The sequence below is a fragment of the Martes martes genome, assembly GCF_963455335.1.
Source record: "Martes martes genome assembly, chromosome: 15".
Lineage (NCBI taxonomy): Eukaryota > Metazoa > Chordata > Mammalia > Carnivora > Mustelidae > Martes > Martes martes.
The window spans coordinates 39,778,662-39,793,021 of NC_137903.1; the positions used below are offsets into that span (position 1 = coordinate 39,778,662).

The window sequence follows — 14,360 nt, forward strand, 5'->3', positions numbered from 1 at the left end:
TGCTTCCCCCTCTCTCTCTGCCTGCCTCTTTGCCTACTTGTGATCTCTGTCAAATTAATAAATAAAACCTTTAAAAAACCTATAAATATTTAAATCTTGTCATTTTTAATTTTTAAAAATTTGGGGACCCTTCAGAACACTAGTCTGCACCTCTGTTGAACTCTCAAGAGACCCTAACTGCTAAATGTGTTACAGGCACTGTGTGTTTAATCCTTAGGACACTGTAGAAGTTAGAGGCTATTGTTGTTCTAAAGAGCAAGAAACGTTATGGTTTAGATCACAAGTGACTCAAACCTAGGACTCCGTCCACCCATCTCTCCACTAGCATATAATGCCTCCTATGTTGGCCTGGCCTTTTTAGTCAGGACCAGGACCAGTGATCATGCTTAAGGGCAACCCCCCAAAGCAGAATTTCTGCATTCAAGGAAGTAGTCTCATCTTGCAAAGCAATTATCATGGAAAACATAGGTGTGCTCTAGTGACACTGATGTTCCTTTGAGCTCTTTTGAGACTCGTTGGCTCACTGCACAAACATTCGCTGCCTATGAACAGGCACTTTATGAGGGCCTGGAAATAAATGGTGAGGCAAGCCAAGAGCAGAGGAGCTAGCAGGTGGGTCAAAGAAGAAATGTAAAATTGCAAATGTGGCATGTGCTGTACAGAGAGATACAGGAGGGCCTGGAGACAGTGTGCTGTGGTCAAGGAAAAGCTTCCCTGAGAAATTGACATGGAGGATGGTCAGGAGTCACCAAGGTGTGGAGCGGGACCTGCACGTGCAAAGGCCCTGTGGCGGAAGCAGCAGGCCTGAGAAATTGTTAGAGGATGTCAGACCAAAATGGCTCTCTGGGGCTTGTGGAAATGTTCTGAATTTGTTCTGAGAGCCCTAAGACCTGAGATAGAGAGATCATGGCCAATTCTGCAGTTTAAGACTATTGCTTCCCCAAGGCTGCAGTTGAGGGGGCAGAGTGGATGCTGCTGACTGATGACTTCCAGGCTTGTGGAGACGGTGGCCGGTGCTGGGCAAGAGAAGTGGTAATAACATAGGCTCAGAAAATGCCTGGATTCAAGATAAAGAATTTAACAGGCAAATCTTTTGGTAGATTCTCAACGGTAGCAAGTGAATCTGATTTTTGGGACTCAGGGGAAGTAATTCAGAACCAAACTTACGCAGCATGTGGTGTTGATGGCTCTCTTTAGAGCTTGCAAAATGTGGTAGGCGGAGGCAGCATCGTTCGGATGAATGTGCAGCTGACCCAAAATGACTAGTTTGAACGACACAGATTTCTTCTTCCCTAAACAGAAGTTCAAATATATTCTCGGGCACTGTTCCTGCCCAGGCACCCCTGCCAAGTCAGTCTTGAGAAACAAAAAAAGAAATGTGAAAAGCGAGACACCTGGGGGCTTAGTTAAGTGTCTGCCTTTGGCTCAGGTTGTGATCCCGGAGTCCCAGGATCGAGTCCCGAATTGGGCTCCTTGCTTGGCAGAGAGCCTGGTTCTCCCTCTGCCCCTCCCCCTGCTTGCGTGTTCTCTCTCACTCTCTCTGACAAATACAAATCTTTTTTTTAAAAAAAGGTAAAAAAAGTGAAAAATGTTTATGTAATTCTAGGTAGTATATATTAAAAACCACCTCTCGGGATGCCTGAGTGACTCAGTGGGTTAAGCCTCTGCCTTCAGCTCAGGTCATGATCTCAGGGTCCTGGGATCTAGCACTGCATCAGGCTCCCTGCTGAGCAGGTAGCCTGCTTCCCCTTCCCCCTCTGACTGCCTCTCTGCCTACTTGTGATCTCTGTGTCAAACAAATAAATAAAGTCTTTAAAAAACAAAACAAAAAAAAAACAAAAACCCCACCTCTCACTAGGTCTACAGGAAGCCAAGAACTGGGGTATTTTTTCATAGTGATTTGTGGAGATGGAAATACCTCTCCCTTAGAGTCATATTGGATGATATGGTAATTCAAAATGACTTGGTAATTAATCTGTACTGTTTCCCCTAAAAACATAATTCAGAGTAGGGGCACCTGTATGGCTCCATAGGTTAAGTGTCTGCCTTCGGCTCAGGTTGTGATCCCAAAGTCCTGGGATGGAGCCCCGCGTTGGGGGCAGCAGGGAGTCTGCTTCTGCCTCTCCTGTCTATCCCCTGCTCCTGCTCTCTCACTCTCTCAAATAAATAAAATCTTAAAAAAAAAAAAAGAGTAAGTATAATTTAGGTTTTAATCTTATAAAAGGTATGGAATTGTTCTTTAAATGCATAGAGTTTAATACTCATTTTGGAATATTAAAATTGAATAACTTTCTAGACATTATAAACACTAACTGCAAACATGTAAAGGAACGTGAAGAAACAGTTTTCATACTAATCCTTTCTGTTAATATTTTCATTAATGTTTTATTTACTGTATATGAAATCTCAACATCACACATAACTGATTTCATTCTTTTTTTGTAATAGATTCAACAATCAAGTCACCTGAATATTTTTCTTTCTACCTCTGATATCTAGATAAATACACACTTTATTTTTTTTAATTTTTTAAAAAGATTTTATTTTTATTTATTTGACAGACAGAGATCACAAGTAGGTAGAGAGGCAGGCAGAGAAAGAAAGGAGGAAGCAGGCTCCCCACTGAGCAGGGAGCCCGACGACGTGGGGCTTCATCCCAGGACCTTGAGACCATGACCTGAGCTGAAGGCAGAGGCTTAACCCACTGAGCCACCCAGGCGCCCCGATAAATATACACTTTAAATGTACCTCTCCATACCACATCCCTAAGAATAATGCTTCCTAATGATGTGTTTAAAACCCACAAATATTCTTCAATGAATTTTTCAGATAAAGAAAAATTTCTTCTCTACTTCATTTGCTTTAACCTAGATCTATTAGATTACTCTTTATGGTGCCATTTAAAAGCACTCTTTTATTGATCAAAATTATATTTTTTACATGAGTTGGAGATAGTCTTAAAAATTTTTATGAACTAAAAAAAATGTTATTTTTTTCAAAGATTTTATTTATTTATCTGACAGAGAGATAGAGATCAGAAGTAGGCAGAGCAGCAGGCAGAGAAAGAGAAGGAAAGAGCAGAGAGAAAAAGCAGAGAGCCCGACACCGGGCTCGATCCCAGGACGAGACCACAACCTAAGCTGAAGACAGGGGCCTAACCCACCGAGCCACCCAGGCACCCGACCCCCCCCAAAATTTTTTTTAATGAACTATTAACATTAACTGAAACACACTTACCACAAGTTAAGAAATAATATTTAATGATATCCCACTAAATGGCAGCTATTAAATATGTAATACATTAAAGCTGCATAAAATATATTTTCATTGATGTTTATGAATTTATTCTGCCATTTAAAATTAAAATTTTAAATTACAAAATATATATATATATATAGTTCAGTGGAAATTACAGTTCCTTAGAACTTTTCAAATAGAAGGAATACTTACCAAGTTGTATTAATTAAATGAGAATGGTAGACAATATTACTTTTCATAGATCAATTTATTTAGAATTACAAATATTAAGAATAAAGGATTTATGCATTTCTTAATTAACATAACAGTTTAGCTAAATATAAACTCTGCACTAAAGTTCTGCAGTGGCACAATACCAACAAAGGATATGGAAGCATTTTTAAACTATACAAAAATTTCAAATGGAAAATAATCTCGTTTTAGTTTTATTATACATTAACATATAAAAAGTCCCATTTTATGAGACATCTAAAGGAATCAAAGCCACATCTACAGCTCTATCTTAAACTCCAAATCTGAAAACAATTTTATTATATTTTGACTTTATAATATTCTATATTAAAACAAAGAAAATCCCAAATACACACTTTTTACAAGATTAACATTTTAGGTAGGGTTTTTCCTTTAAAAAACCAAAAAACAACAAAAAACCCCACAACCAAATACAAACCTTTTTTTCTGCATTTCACAGCACTGGTTATTACATCTGTTTTCCTTATAAAATCTTTTGACTTTATAAATTGTGTACGGTTGGGTTTTAACCAGTCATCTGGTTCAAAAGTTGTGCAAATAAACAAAATATGAAAATAGTGTGTTATCAGTCTTTTTAAATAAGTCTCATAACAATAGCACTTTTTTGCCCTGAATTGACGGGAAAAGTCAGGCCAAATCTACTTGCTGAAATGTAGCATTTTGCAAGTAATTTACTTTTTTCCTGCTCCTTCATTTTCTTTCAACAGACAAACAACAAAGGTTTCTTTTATAAATTATGATAAATTAAAATACTTATTATTATAAAATGATCTCTAGAGCCATGTCACCCTGCAGGTGTCCATCTCGCATACTTGTCAAGGCCGCAGCTCCGTGGCTGTTCCGGTGGCTTCGCGACACCTGACTTCCCGCCTCCCCGGGGCGCTCTCTTCCAGAAGCCTGGCAGGGTGAGGAGCTGAGCCCTCCGGTCGCAGTTCCAAGCAGGAGGCCTGTGTCTGCTCGCGCCTTCCCCGGGGGAGCAGCTGTTTGCGCATGTTGGCGGAATTCATGCACGTTGAAAAAAGGGTCAGCACACTCTTCCGTGACAGCGTCTTTCGTTCAGATAGTTTCAGTTGAAAAATCCTTGCCGATAAACGTGTAACATAAGTGATGCTACTGCAGCTGAATAATAAGGAGAAAAATAAATAGAATGCTGGTCAGCAGTGCTGGTTCAAGAAGCACGACAGTACGTTCCAATGCCTTCGCTGGAGATGCACAGTTCCCTTGTTTTCCAGCACGTGGGTCATTTGGTGTTGGAAGTCAAGGGAAAGGGACCGCAGTGTCCTGTGCGGCTGGAACAGGGAAGACTGCTCCTCAGTCCCTGTTGGTGTCATTGGCGGCAAAGGCGTGCAGGTTTCCCATCTGGCTCAGGCCACTCTGAATGTGTGCAACATGGATTTCGACATTATTCTGAAAGCAACTGAAGAAGAAACACGGTTACATCCCTTATTTCATGATGTTAGGGAAATACTTGTTAAAAAACAAAAAGCTGAATTTTAGTCCAAAAAGCAGCTAAGATCAAGCCCCGAGGAAGGAAGGAAGCTCCCCCACCACACCTGCCACCCCGGCTGCGGTTGTCATGGGAACGGCTGCTGGAGGGGGCAAAGGAGCCGTGGGGGTGCCGGTGAGGGCAAGACTGTCTCTCCAAGGAAACCCTACTCAGGGGAAACGCCACACCAAGCCAAACCCGAACACTGGGCGTCTTCGGGTTCCTTCACACAAACCAAGTCCATGGGAAAGGTCTACTCCGTCAATAGGCGGGACATAACTGAAAAGCTCTTTGGGAATCTATTTACAGCATAAAAATTATATGAATGCTTCACAAATAAGCATAATTCTTAAAACCTGTACTGGAAATCCCCATGGACTTAGAAAAATGACTGAGGTGCACCTAACAAATTACCTGATATTGGAAGCATCTATCGTACTCTTGATATCATTTAATGAATCTGTAAGGGATTTGAACTCAAAGGAATTCAGGTCTCCTCCTTCTGCCAGACACTGAGGGAAAAAATAACGCAAAATTTAACTGAATTCTAGTCCAAACTCAGACACAAAATATCAACATGATCTGTGTATTTTAACTGCTTAGCCACAAATGAGCGTGTTTGTGTAGGTGTCAAAACGAAGAGAATGTGTTCTCTGAGATGTACCTTAATTTGTAATAAAATAGCAGTGAGCCTGGAGATTAAGTCTGTCAGATTTTCATTTTCAACACAGGGCTGCCCGGTGGAGGAGTTGGCATGCCGGACGATCTCCTGGGCTTCCTCCTCACACCTCCGCCTCATATCCGTGGGCTGGTCTGCAGGCTGCAGGCCCTGGTCTGGAGCGAGCTGGAAACAGAGGAGTCGAATGTGAGATGTAGGCTCACCAGGCCAGATGATTTCTGTGGGGTCCTGTCCTGTTTTCAGAGGTGGAGGTTTACGAAACCAGCTTTTATAACAAAAATGGGCCTCACTCCTACTTTAGAAATGTTTCTTCTCAAACGGTTTTCTTTTCTGGATTTTATATTTTTAGCAACTTTTAATTCTGGTATAATTTCAAACTGCTAAAAAGAAATAGAACAAATAACTCCTGAAAAAAATTTTTTTTAAAGATTTTATTTATTTGACAGAGAGAGACACAGTGAGAGAGGGAACACAACCAGGGGGAGTGGGAGAGGGAGAAGCAGGCTTCCCGCTGAGCCGGGAGCCTGATGCGGGACTCGATCCCAGGAGCCCCAGATCATGATATGAGCCAAAAGCAGATGCTTAACGACTGAGCCACCCAGGTGCCCCTCCTGAAAACCTTGTACCCAGATTCACTATCTGTTTCTGGTTTATTCTGAGTATTATCACTTATGCGGAAGCCCAAGCTGTCCCAGATCTAGTCAGTGGGAATCACTGTTCAGCCGGTCTCTTGAACATGCTCCCGTAAGCTGGGGGGCACAGTGAGATAGTCTGGGCTCTGGAATCAGTCTCTCTCTCTCTCTCTCTTTTTTTTTTTTTAAAGATTTTAGTTATTTATTTGACACAAAGAGATCACAAGTAGGCAGAGAGGCAGGCAGAGAGAGGGGGGGAAGCAGGCTCCCCGCTGAGCAGAGAGCCCGACGCGGGGCTCGATCCCAGGACTCTGAGATCATGACTTGAGCTGAAGGCAGAGGCTTTAACCCACTGAGCCACCCAGGCGCCCCTCAGTCTCTTTTTCAAGAAGTCCTGCTTCCTTTGATTGGACAACACAATTTGGAAACCACGGTCGGGTGCTGGGGTGCTCGCTGCTGTCAGGGGTGTGCTTCTGGGCTCTCTCAGCCTGCATGTGTGCACACACACAAACACATACCTGCATCTACGTCATAAAAATAAACTGAAGCACAAAGTCAGACCAATTCTCCCATTCTAACCCAACAGCATGGGGTTCGCTGTAGTCTCCCTGGCTTTGTAACTGTCTTCTCCGGAGGTAAGAGGACAGGCCTCCCTGATCGGCGATACCCAGGTGCCCCATATGCTTTTATTTTAAAATCAATATTGTAGGGGCGCCTGGGTGGCTCAATTGCTTAAGCAACTGCCTTTAGCTCAGGTCATGATCCTGGAGTCCTGGGATTGAGTCCCACATTGGGCTCCCTGCTCGGCGGAGAGTCTGTTCTTCCTCTGACCTCTCCACTCTCACACACACTCTCACTCTCTCAAATAAGTAAATAAAATTTAAAAAAAATCAATATTGTAGGGATGCCTGGGGGACTCAGTTGGTGAAGCATCTGCCTTCGGCTCAGGTCTTGATCTCAGGGTCCTGGGATCGAGCCCCGTGCTAGGATCCCTGCTAATGGGGGAGTCTGCTTGAGATCCTCTCTCTTCCTCTGCCTCTGCCCCTACTTTCTCTCTCAAAGCAGTCAAACAATCAATCTATCCTTAAAAAGTAAAGCAAATCAATACTGTACTTCCCCAAGAGCTTTCTGAAAATTAGTTGTTTTACTTCATGGGGAAATGAGCCTATCACAAAAGGCCCTGTGGTACATACTGCGATTACACAAGACTGATGGGCCACCCACTCATGTGCTTGTCCTCAGCTCTGTTATGTGCTGTCTTGGACTGCTTGAAGGTTTGCCTCTCTCATGGGTCAGCTGCTAGTCTGGAGGGAGAAAGCTATCCGCTAGGACAACACCTACTGCTACGCAGGTGACAACTACCGGGAAAATAAAAATGGATGATAGATGACTAGAGAAATGAGCAGAATATTCTCAGAGCATAGTCACAGGCAACCACAGAATATTTGCCTCAGCTCCAGGCGGATGGATCGACAACATGGCCGATGGCAGATCTTCAGGACTCGACTAGGAGGCTAGTGTCAGAAAGAGCCAACTGTTGGAGAACCTCGTGTCACAAATGGAGGTGGCTCACAGGAAACATAAAACCTTTGAAAATGCAAGTGCTGGAGCATCCTAAACTCATCTCAGTCATGTAATTCTTACCTTGTAAGAAAATCAACTGAGGTGAAACCACTGAACTGTCTTCATATATATAATTTTATGTAGATGATAACAATTCACAAATAACCCTATGCTCTGCATATTTGAAGTTCAAGAATCCATAGTTCTAATGTAAAGTTTAAAGGAGGAGGAAAAAAATTGTGTACACAGCCTGATCATAACTTTGTGAGAAAAAGCATGTACACACACACATATATATATACACACAAGATTAAGGGGAAATAAACCAAAATACAGCATTTGGGACTGTGGGATTAAGAGTTGAAGAGTAATCATTTTTCTGGATTTTTCTAAATTTTTTTCAAAAGCTATACCTTTGTAATTGAAACAAATGTCAACAGAATTGAAAGCTCTCTATAATAGAAACACTCTTCGGAACAAGTAAAAATGTATGTAAAATACGGTTCTGCTAAAGGACCTGATAGAGATGTTGGCTTTCTTTGAATTTTCTAGCATGTGAAGGTAACAGTATTTAGCTTCCAACAGAAGAGTAGGGGGAGCACAGACCCTCAGGGGAAGTGTCTGCACCTTGCCTACCTCATAGCAGTACTGCTGAACCTTATGCAAAACTTTGTTGAGGTCCTTATTGAGCTGCTCAAGCTCCAGAACAATGGTTGCATATCTCCGCTGAAACTCGATGCTGATGGGCATGGAATAGGATTTCTGCAAGGAAAAAAAATCAGATTTTTAAAAAAGAGTTATTTTAAAAAGAGTTATTTATTTATTTATTTGGAAGAGAGAGAGAGAGAGGGAGAGCATGAGTAGGGGGAGGGGGAGAAGCAGACTCCCCTACTGAGCAAGGAACCTGATGTGGGGCTTGATCCCAGGACTTTGGGATCCTGACCTGAGCCAAAGGCAGACGCTTAACCGACTGAGCCACACAGGTGCCCCCAAAATCAGATTTTTAAAAATATTTTATTTATTTATTTGACAGACAGAGATCACAAGTAGGCAGAGAAGCAGGCAGAGAGAGAGGGGGAAGCAGGCTCTCTGCTGAGCAGAGAGCCCGACATGGGGCTCAATTCCAGAAGTCTGGGACCATGACCTGAGCAGAAGGCAGAGGCCTTAACCCACTGAGCCACCCAGGTGCCCCCCAAATCAGATTTTGATAAGTACTTTTTTTTAGAGAGAGAGAGAACACATGGGGTGGGTGGAGAGGCAGAGGGAGAGGGAGAATCCCAAGCAGCCTCCACACTCAGTGAGGACCCAGACTCACAATCTTGAGATCTCACAACCCTGAGATCACGACCTGAGCTGAAATCAAGAGTTTGTTGCACAAGTATAACACGATGGGCGCTTGGGTGGCTCAGTTGGTTAAGTGCCTGCCTTCGGCTCAGGTCATCATCTTAGGATTCTGGATTGAGCCCTGCATTGGGTTCCTTGCTCAGCGGGGAGCTTGCTTCTCCTCTCCCTCTGTCCCTCCCTCTGCTTGTGTGCTATCTCTCTCTCATATAAATAAATCTTTAAAATCTTTAAAAAAAAGTATAACATGAGAAAACTGCACAGAATATACATATAGAACTCAATGAATTATTACAATGCAAACACCGGTGTAAAAACAATAGTTCTAAAAAAGTTAAACATCTACACCTACCATATGATCCAAGAGAAATGAAAATATTTGTCCATGCAAAGACTTGTATGCGAATGTTCAATTTTCTTTGTAATAGCTAAGAAATGTAAACAATTCAAATGTCCTTCAACAGGGGAATGGATAAACAGATTGTGGTATATCCACAGAAGGTGGTACTGCTCAGCCATAAGAACAAACTACAGTATGTTGCATGAACCGTGGAACACACAACTCAGTGGATGAATAGAAATCGTTACACCGAATGAGAGATGCCAGGCCAAAAAAGCATATAAGTTTGATTCCACTTATGTACAAGAAAATGCAAACTAATCGGTGAGGACAGAAGGTAGATGAATGGTTGCCTGGAGGCTGGGGTAGAGGGAAGGATGGATTGTAAAGGGCTTGGGAAAATCTGGTGAGGAGTGGAGAAGAAAGAAATCTAGTATCTGATGATGGCTTCATGGGTGTGTATGTATATATGGGCAAACACATATATGTGACCAAACCATACATTTTAAACAGATACAGTTCACTGTACACCAATTATACCCCCAATGAAGTTGGGGAAGTCATGGGAAAACTCCACCCAGATCAACAGAACAGTGCTAACCCCTCAGAAGCCCCTGTGCATCACCTTACAATCCCTTCTCTCTTCCCTCCAAAGCAACCTTACTAACATCAAGCCTCATGGTACAACTTCTGAAATTTATTTAAAATGCAATTATAGGGGCGCCTGGGTGGCTCAGTGGGTTAAAACCTCTGCCTTCGGCTCAGTTCATGATCCCAGGGTCCTGGGATCAAGCCCCACGTTGGGCTCTCTGCTTGACAGGGGGCCTGCTTTCCCCACTCTCTCTCTGCCTGCCTCTCTGCCTACCTGTGATCTCTGTCTGTCAAATAAATAAAATAAAATCTTAAAAAAAAATAAAATGCAGTTATACAGTATATACTTTTGTTTTTAGCTTCTTTCAATTAACACTGTGAAATTTACCCATCCAGTTGTGCACACCCACAGTCAGTTCCCCTCACTGTGGTGTAGTGTTCCTTTGTAGCAATATCATCTATCCAGCCATCCTATTGGTTCTATCTGTTGTTGGGCAATAGGGCTGCACCTGGTTCTTGGCCAACAGGAATAGTGCTGCTATGACATTCTGTACTTACATACCCACGTGTGTAGCTTTAGTAGACAGAGCCAGAGTTCCCCAAAGGGACGGAATAAGAACGTTCTGGCTGGGGCGCCTGGGGGACGCAGTCAGTGAGGCATCCAACTCCTGGTTTCAGCTCAGGTCATGATCTTGGGATGGCAAGATCAAGCCCCACATCAGGCTCCATGCTCAGCACAGAGGTAGCTTGGGATTCTCTCTCTTTCCCTCTGCCGTTCCCCAACCCCCTCTCTGAAATAAACACATTCTTTACAAAAAAAGTTCTGGCTGCTTCACATATTTTCCAATCTTTGATGGTTTTTTTTTTTTGATACATTATCTTATTTTATTCAAATACCAGTCTGATCACACACGATCCAAGAACACTCAAATAACAAGGCACATATAAACAGATGTTAAAGATTGGTCTTCTAATATTCTACCCAATGATGCCATGCTTGCCTATGATCTCGCCGACATAAAACCACATCCATACCTTGGTGGCCTCCAAGCCATTCAGCAGAGCTTCCTCAACTGTAAGCTGTTCGAAGCTACCAGTTTGAGCACTCTTTGACTATTTTTTTCAAGCTCTGGATAGCTCTAGGCACTAGGGATCTCAGCAGGGGTTGGAGCAAGCAGCTCAACCTTGGCATAGCACCAAAATGTGGCCAATTTTGAGTAAGTCATAGCAGTGTTCACCAACTCTAGGGCCTTCTCCACAAGGTTACAGACAAACTGGGCCAATCTCTGATATTTTAAGCATTTGAATAGGAGCCACTTGAGAGGATGTGAGTGATATCTCTTTGTAGTATTAATCCGCATTTTCTCTATTACCCATGAGGCTGGGTACCTTATCAAAAATTTTTTGTACATCTGAATATCCTTTTTTCTTTTTTAAGATTTTATTTATTTGAGAGACTGAGTGAGCAAGGGGCGGGAGGGGCAGAGGGAGACGAAGACTCTCCACTGAGCAGGGAGCCCAACACGGGGTTCGATCTCAGGACTCCAGGATCACGGCCTGAGTCAAAGGCAGACGCCCAACTGACTGAGCCACCCAGGTGCCCCTGCCTATCTTTTTCTTATTGACTTACAGTTCTTTATATATTCTGAAGGCAAGCTTTTGGTCAATTACATGTACTTTAAGCATTTCTTTCCATTCTGTGGTTTACCTTTTATTTTCTCCTAGTTGTATCTTTTGATGAACAGAGGTTTATAATTTTAATGTAGCTCAATGTATTAATCTTTTCCTTTATGGTTATTGTGTTCTATACTCCATTTATCTCACTTAAAGAGTTCTTACCCCAAGGTTTTTGTTTTTTGGTTTTTTTTTTTTTTTACCCCAATGTCTTAAATTCTCCTACATTAACTTTTAGAAGCTTTATATTTTGCCTTTCACATTTAGATCTAAAATACCAAACATTCCGGTGGGGGGGGGACCTGGCTCTCAGTTGGTAAAGCATGCAACTCTTGACCTCAAGGTTATGAGTTTGAATCTCATGTTGGGTAGAGACATTACTTAAAAAAATTAACTCTTAAAAAAAAATAGGGGTGCCTGGGTGGCTCAGATGGTTGGGTGTCTGCCTTCGGCTCAGGCCATTATCTCAGGGTCCTGGGACCGAGCCCCGCATCAGGCTCCCTGCTCAGCGGGAAGCCTGCTTCCCCCTCTCTCACTGCCTGCCTCTGCCTACTTGTGATCTCTCTCTCTCTGTCAAATAAATAAATAAAAGCTTAAAAAAAATTAAAATATATAAAACCAGTAATTTTTCAATGAGGTGGGGGGTCGGGATCCCTCGCCCACCATACTGTTATCCATTGACTCAGTACCATTTCAAAAACCTTTCTTTCCTCATTACTCTGCAGAACCACTTTTGTCATAGATCAAGTGTCTATTCCTGGACACTTTTGAAATCTCATTTTCTATTTATTACTAATACATGGAAATATAACTACTTTTATTAAAAACCGATCTTTAATCTAGCAACTTTGCTAAACTAATTCTAATAATTTATCTGCAGATTCTTTTAGATTTTCTGGGTACACAACCACATCATCTGTGAATAAAACAAACTGGTCTTATTTCTTCCTTTCCAATCTTTATAGATTTTTTCCTTTATTACACTGGCTAGAATCTCTAATATGCTATGAAATAGCAATTGTAATTATAGGCTTCCATATGTCATTTTCATTTTGAAAAAGAAAGGGGTTTTTTTGTTTATTATTTTTAAAAAGTCAGCTCTATGCCCAATAGGGGCTCAAACTCAGAACCCTGAGACTGAGAGTCACATGCTCTACAGGCTGAGCCAGTAGCATGCCCCTCAAGAGAAAATTTGTAACACTTCACTAGTAAGTATAACATTTAATGTAAGTGTTTTGGTACATACTGTCAGATTAAGGGATCTTAATCTTAACTATTCCCAGTTTGGTAAGAATATTTATTTTTCCACCAGGAAGGGATGCTTAATTATGTAAGACAGTTTTTCTGCCTTTATCGAGATGTTCTTGTGGATTCTCTTTACTCTCTTAAGTTGATAAATGACACTTAAAAAATTTTTTTTTAAAGATTTTATTTGTTTGACAGACAGAGATCGCAAGTAGACAGAGAGGGGGAAGCAGGCTCCCTGCTGAGCAGAGAGCCCAATGCGGGGCTCGATCCCAGGACCCTGATAACAAGACCTGAGCCGAAGGCAGAGGCTCAACCCACTGAGCCACCCAGGCACCACATACACTTAAATCTTTTTAAATTAATAAATGACTATCTTCAAGAGTCTTTTATCTATCTATCTACCTATCTATCTATTATTTATTTAGAGAGCAAGAAAGCACATGTGAGTGGGGGGTAGAGGAAAGAGAGAGAGGGAATCTCTAGCAGGCTCTGTGCTCAGTGCAGGAGTCCAAGGCAGGGCTGGATCTCATAACCCTGAGGCCATGACCTGAGCCAAAATCAAAGTTAGCCACTCAACCAAGTAACTGAGCCACCCAGTTGCCCCTAATTCTTTTTCTTATCAACTTTTAAGCTTATTCATACTGTGATCAGAGAACATATTCTGGAGAAGTCTAATCATTCTGACATTTGTTGAAATTTTATTAAGAGACAGCATACAATTAAATTTTATAAATAATCTATGTGAGCTTGAAAATAATACGTGCCCTGCAGGTGGTAGGTATGTCACTGGGATCACATTTGTTAACTGTGTTTTTGAAATCTATATTCTTATCAGATTTTTTTAAGTAACATTGATTTTTAAAACATTTTTTATTAAATCTATATGATTTTTTTTTTAAAGGAAGCTCTATGCCCAAAATGGGGCTTAAACTCATGACCTCAAGATTAAGAGTCAGCCAGGAGTCCCTCCTTATTAGATTTTTTTGACTAGTTGTTTTATCTATATAGTGGAAATGTCTTTTTCCTTTGAATTTTGCCAATTTTTGCTTTATGAATTTGGAAGCCATTATTATGTACATATAACTTTGAAATTATTTTGAAATGATACCTTTCATCATTAAGAAGCACACTTCTTTATATTCAATAATATCTGTTGCCCTGAATTTCACTGTCAGGTACTACTATAGCTATCAGACCTTCTACTGCTAGTTTAATACTTGGCACTGCATACCTTTTCATACATTTAAAATTTTTTTATTTTCAGGATCTTTTAATATTAAATGTATCTCTTGCATG

The 14,360-nt window shown here is 41.5% G+C and overlaps 1 protein-coding gene and 1 pseudogene across 3 annotated transcripts in view; both read right to left on the reverse strand.

Moving 5' to 3' along the window:
- Nucleotides 1-3,494: 3,494 nt before the first annotated feature.
- LIN9 (lin-9 DREAM MuvB core complex component) overlaps nt 3,495-14,360 on the reverse strand; it is a gene marked incomplete at its 5' end in the record, with an annotated part of 71,532 nt that continues 60,666 nt past the window's right edge. For both annotated transcript variants that reach the window (XM_080824608.1, XM_080824609.1), the window contains 4 exons: nt 3,495-4,927; nt 5,411-5,508; nt 5,661-5,840; nt 8,507-8,632. In XM_080824608.1, coding sequence (XP_080680734.1) covers nt 4,822-4,927; nt 5,411-5,508; nt 5,661-5,840; nt 8,507-8,632 — 510 coding nt within the window. In that variant the 3' untranslated portion in view covers nt 3,495-4,821. The remainder of the gene's footprint in view (nt 4,928-5,410; nt 5,509-5,660; nt 5,841-8,506; nt 8,633-14,360) is intronic.
- LOC308355560 (ATP synthase subunit g, mitochondrial-like) lies at nt 11,121-11,503 on the reverse strand (annotated as a pseudogene). The gene has a single exon. The product of its transcript is annotated as an ATP synthase subunit g, mitochondrial-like (transcript).